Raw genomic sequence first — 5,992 nt, 5'->3', positions numbered from 1 at the left:
CTTCATAGGAATCTGAGAAAAGAGACAAGTACCCAAAAATTGACCCACCTGCTGAAAACACATAACTAGTCCAAAACAATTGAGTAGTGGCTGCTCTATAAGTGACATGATACTAAGGAACAATTTATTAGAAGAAACTTACTGAAAAATTTATGGAGTTTGGATCACCTTCCATTGCAAGCTCTTCCAAAGCAGGGCCACCACCTTTTCTCATATCAAGCCCAAGCCATCTTGCTGTCTTATCGTATGCCTCACCAATTGCATCATCAATTGTTGTACCAAGTTGAAGATAATGACCAAGCTCGTGTGCAAGAATGAGTAGATTATGTCCTCCTGGGAAACAAACAACAACATACCTGTTATTGTGCATAGAAGTCTTATTGTGTGCATTACTAAGCAGCATGGCAAGAGTACACAAAGAGAATAATGATTAGTTATTAATCAAACATTGATGCATGCAGGTAGGAATCTACCACATGTTAATATATGAGATCAAAAGTAGGAAATAAAGCTCAGACAATTAAAGAAAATGACTCAGTTATTTTAGAAAAGAGATTTAGTACAGTTGATTGAGCACAAGCCGCCATATCATCATCCTGCAATCAAGGATTACTAATTGTATTTATCCTTGTGAATAAAAAATCTGATCAACTGAATCACAATGAAATTGTGATTACAATATAATGGAGTTGACAGAGCTTTGGTAGATTAAGAAAATTAAACAAATGTGCTTCCTGCTTTATAGATATTGGGCAAATTGCGTGGTGTCTAGTTAAGCATAAGAAGGTTCTGAAAAGCATTGTTTCTCATGATGTCTTTGCATGTATCTTTATTCTGATAGAAGATAAAGCATACACACTAGTATAGGTCTTTGTGCATACCCGCTAATACTGACACCATACGTAATCTATTAAAGTGCCGAGCCAGTTATGGTCAAAATTCAAAACAACAAAATTAAAACAGTTGAGAAACACTGAAAAAACTTGAAACTTGATTAAAGCAAAAAATATGGTGCTTCTACAAAAGATGACCGCCTTTTAAAAGATAAGCAAAACTATGTTCAGTGTCATAGTTACAGGCATAAATAAATTTACCAGAAATAAGAAGTGCTAGGAATGGAAACTGAAGGTCCTTCTCAATTAGCCTGCATGGAGAGAAACAATAAGAATCATGAAATGTTGGAATATAAAAAGCAATATAGTAAATCATTCTAAATAGATTTAACCATTTTCCCTCAGTAATTTGTCTTCAATTTGAGATTTTTTCAAGTTTACATGTTATTTTGTTTTCCCCTTCTTTTTTTTTTTTTAAAAAAAACTTTTCTACTCTATTTACTCTCTTCAGGAGGAAGGAGAGAAAAAAACCATCCCTGTTTACCCTGTCTTCATTGTGAGAGAAGAGGGATACCAACATAGTCCTAGTCCCTCATCATCTTCCCAAGCCTGTCACCTAAGCTCTCTTGTTGCTTGACCTGCTTCATCCACCACTAGAGTTCCCCCTCCCATCAGTCATGGCCCATGACCAATTTACTAATGATTCAATGGAGGAAGCCCGTGTTCACCTAATATTGGGCAGACACAATTTGGATCTAAATCCCTTCCACAAAATCAAGATGGATTTCTTTCCTCCCAAATTTTTTATGAGGTAAACAAAGGAAAATACATTGAAATCTGACATTTCCTCTCCTTTCAAGTTGCTAAGAGCAAACATAAAATTCAATTTGAGGTTAATGCTTGCTTATGGTGGAACTGAACCCACTTTGCTCCAAAGTTCAAAATTTCACTCCGAGCTGGAGCTAGAATGACAGTGATGGTGCCGTGCCAGCTTACCAAGAAGTGATGATGGTGGCACCACTGAGGAGGAGGAGGAGAAGTAAAAGAGGAAGAATAAGTGGAGGTGGCTTGTGTCTTACCTCATTGAAATAGTATGCTGTTCATTGGATCAAAGAGACCTGAATAAATCCTTATTTCCAATAATAGGAATAGGAATTAGGAATAAGTTTAATGGATTAATGGGTGGGTTCACGGCTTAACTGATAGCAGGTTAATGGATTTAAACGGGCAATGAGTTTTAAACAGGAGCAAAGCAACAATGGCCACTCATTCCAAATCCCTCACTTTCATTGTGGCTTGAGGAAGAGAAGTGGAGCAGCAACAACAGCAAGTGGCAAGTAAACAGCAAGCAGCCATCAGCAATGGAGTTCTTGTCAGTTTCAGTCCACAGGCCAAATAAGATACTTCACTCATAAGATTTACAACTCTACTTTGCTTAAGTGTGCTTTGACTTTAAATACCTGGACTGCTGGATAACCAGTGTTTCCTTTCTTAGACGAAACATGATTTAGTAGTCCTAGGAAAGCCCAGCATGCAACAATGTGTTAACTTTGCTGATAAGATGCTAGAATAACATGCATATGAGTACTGCTGCCGGCATCCACATTGGCAGCAAGCACTAAAATAATGGATGTCATCATGCAGTAAAGAGAACCTATGGAATTCACGATGCAGCTTATAAGACGATATTGGTCATTTTGCTACCAGAATTTCCTGTCATGTGAACACAGAGGAATCACGTATGTAGCCTTTAAAATGCTGTGCATAAAGTCAGAAAAGAACATTCATTCTTTACTCTTGTTAATTTCCAGGATCTACACCTGTATTGACACATTAACTTTAAACTTGTATGAAAAATGATCATGTATTGACTTGTCAGGTCCATGATGGAAATTGATTTTGTGGGACAAATGGATCTGAAACCTGTAGATTGTGCTAAAATGTGAGCTATTCATAGTAGTGTTAAATCGACTTGTCTGGCAATATCAATATACACTATAGTGAACACGTTTTAAATTATTTTTTCCACTCAGAACATAAGGAAAAGAAAGATTGATGTCCGATTAATTATGTCCATTATATTAAAAAGGAATAGCATGACAAAATTAGGTAGCTCAAAAAGAACCATTTCTCAAGTGATTACTTTAGTCCATAGAAGACTTTAATTAATGCTAAAAATTCTGCATATGATTGTCAGCTACACCTTGGAACAAGGACCTATTAAATTTGTATAATGAGAACATGACTTAAAATGACTGAGAGTATTAATTGGACAATTAGTAAAAACTAGTCATTAGAGGTTCAATCAAACACCAACAATACTGGACCTTAAACTTGATACTAGTTTCCAAGTGTTACAAGTTTGTCTAGTGCTCAATATCTCAGTTTTGCACAGATCTGACAATATGCCAAAACCAATATAATACAAGTATTTAGATAGTTAGCCTATTACCTAGCAACCAGAGCATGAGCTTCCATGTGATGGACACCAACAATAGGCAAACTGAATTGCCCAGCTATCCTTCGAGCTTTCTGCACACCGACTTTAATAAAATGAACAAATTAAGTTTAACGCTTATCAACATCAGATTGAATAATAAATGATGCACCTAACAGTTTATCATCAAATCAAGATATAGGGACACATGAAAAGGACTTACTAATTTGAAAACTTCTCTATAAATACTAAGTAATAGGTATGCCTTACCATAAGAGTTAACAGACTCAAGGGAACATTGTAGTTGGTGACTCAAATTTTACAATATATCTTTGGTGATATGTAAAATTGGACATTACACAAATCTCACTAGACAAGGATCTCCCTTCTTGTTAAAAAATACATAACCACTTCCTATTGGTGTCTTGTGTTTAGTGATTTTCTTTTGTTAACTGAAAATTAGATGTTCAAAATGTGCCCTTCCTAAATTAGTCACCTAATTATCCAGAGATATGAATATGGAAGACCAATAACAGTATATTTTACTTGGCATACATACCCCTTAAACAAAGACTTAAACCTGGCCCAATTGTTACAGAAACTGCAGAAAGGTCATTTTCAGTCAAATTTGCATTATCAAGTGCCTGTCGAACAACCTGTAAAATTGAGCCATAAGTTGTGCACATCCTAACAGTAGCTTCAGCATGTAGCATAAACTGTTCAAGCTAATCAACTCACAAACCTGGTCTATAACTAGTGAATGTGCTTCTTCAGCCATTTTGGGTGCAACTCCTCCATAACGTGAAAGCAGATCTGCCTTGATTTTAAACACAGACACAATAATCAAATTCCCAACTTTTATTGATGCACAGTTTGTAAGATAAACGTATATGTTTTGGAAATGTAAAATGCACTGTTGGAACGTTTCCCGCCTTCAGTGTTGAAGAAGCCTAAATTGATAACTGAGCCTTTATTTGATTAAAGCAATGTTTATAAGATATCTAAGATGAACTTAATTTTAACAATTACAAAAACCCGCAACAAACAAATTGTCAGCTACATAAGAATTGAACTTGCAACAGTGTCCCAATATGATGCAGTAAAGATCCAAAAAACTAATGTGTTCATTTAAGACCTAAAAAATGGTGGTATGCTCTCTGAAAACAACTCCATTAGAAAGATATAGTCCTTTCTATATGCTATAGGTCTCATAAATATGCAAGAACATATTTTTTCTTTTGTTCAAAACATCATAGACAAACTATGCACGCAACATATCATAACAATTTCATATTACTTTTTTGTAATCAGATACCTAAGAATTTTTCTAAATTCAACCATGTGGTTGTGAAGGTTTTATATATGTTGACAAGTTAGCAACTCATGCATCTTCCACTAAATATATCACTAATCCAGCATCTAACATCTATAATTCTGTACACCCATTCTTTTACCTGTCTGAAGAACCACTCAGCACTCACCAGCTAAATTACAAGAGCAGCTAAATCACTAATCCTTTTTCCTGTCCAAGTTTCCACTATGACAACATCTAGTTGACATAATTGCTTTGCCAATCATAATCATCACACAAATAATTTTTAGTTAGCCATTCAACTTATTGTGACTCTAAAAACGAATGTATGAAAAACTGAAGCAGCAGTTCTACTCCAGCAAGAAACATGGAAATCAGCAGGACCATCAGACCAAGTTAAGCAAACCAAATGTGATAGAGTAAAAGAATGATTCTCTATGCACGAGATCAACTTCTAGTCTATTTTTTACAAAAAAAAAAAAAAGAGGAGATTTGTTTAGCACATACCTGGGACGACACGACTTGACTAAGGATTTTCCCGTTGCTTCTGACCTAATAATGGATATTATATAAGCTCCCATCAGTTGGTAAAAAAAAAAGGTAAATTCTCCTCTTTAAACCTACTGAGAACACAAACAAGGCAAAGAATAGACAGAATATATTGAACTTACAACAGCGGCTGCAGTGTCATCACAGCTCGTCTCGATGCCAAGCATGACAACATCGTCCCTCGCGGAACCGAGTCGGGAGGATTTTCGAGCGGCGAAAGGTGGAGCTGAAGGCACAGAAGAGAACATCCTGGTAGAGTCTTTGCTACTGAGACCGACTGAGGGTTTGGAGGTTTGCCACCATTCTCTGAAGGGGGAAGCCGAATGTCTGATGCAAAGAACAGGTAACGAGGGTTTCAGGATGAAGGAGAAGCGAGACACAGAACGAGGTGCAGATACGAATACAAAAGACGCCATTTTGGTGAAGCGGACGACGGAGGCGACGAAGGGAGGGACGATGGCTGCGCCGCAACGACGCCGGCGAGAAATGGCCGAAAAGATATCACGAGTATTTTATTTATTTATGAGAAAATTACGTTTGGTAATTTATATTTTTTTCAATTTTAGTACGAGTCAATTTATATTTTTAGTCTTGTAGTTTATAATATTTTTTAATTTCAATTTTTTTTTTAAAATTAAAATTTTTTAAGAGAAAATGATAAATTGTAAATTAAATTTGGGGACTAAAAACATAAATAAACTCATAATAGAATTAAAATTGAAAAAAATATAAATTACAGGACTGAAAATATAATTTTCTCTTTATCTATTTACATTTTCCCATCTTTTGGATTTTATTTTAAATTGATAAATTTTTATTTATCAAAAATATTTCTATTTAATCGATTTGAAAAATTAAATA

The 5,992-nt window shown here is 35.4% G+C and overlaps 1 protein-coding gene across 1 annotated transcript in view; it reads right to left on the bottom strand.

Moving 5' to 3' along the window:
* LOC121985865 (probable tRNA N6-adenosine threonylcarbamoyltransferase, mitochondrial) overlaps positions 1 to 5,347 on the bottom strand; it is a 28,671-nt gene extending 23,324 nt beyond the window's left edge. The window contains exons 1-7 of the mRNA XM_042539560.1: positions 5,254 to 5,347; positions 5,090 to 5,134; positions 4,013 to 4,083; positions 3,830 to 3,926; positions 3,286 to 3,376; positions 1,095 to 1,144; positions 143 to 333 (exon numbers count right to left, since the gene is read on the bottom strand). Of these exons, the coding sequence (XP_042395494.1) occupies positions 143 to 333; positions 1,095 to 1,144; positions 3,286 to 3,376; positions 3,830 to 3,926; positions 4,013 to 4,048 (465 nt within the window). The 5' untranslated portion in view covers positions 4,049 to 4,083; positions 5,090 to 5,134; positions 5,254 to 5,347. The remainder of the gene's footprint in view (positions 1 to 142; positions 334 to 1,094; positions 1,145 to 3,285; positions 3,377 to 3,829; positions 3,927 to 4,012; positions 4,084 to 5,089; positions 5,135 to 5,253) is intronic.
* Positions 5,348 to 5,992: the final 645 nt, after the last annotated feature.

This window comes from Zingiber officinale, chromosome 5B (genome assembly GCF_018446385.1).
Source record: "Zingiber officinale cultivar Zhangliang chromosome 5B, Zo_v1.1, whole genome shotgun sequence".
NCBI classification, from domain to species: Eukaryota; Viridiplantae; Streptophyta; class Magnoliopsida; order Zingiberales; family Zingiberaceae; genus Zingiber; species Zingiber officinale.
This window is presented reverse-complemented; position numbering and strand designations above follow the sequence as displayed.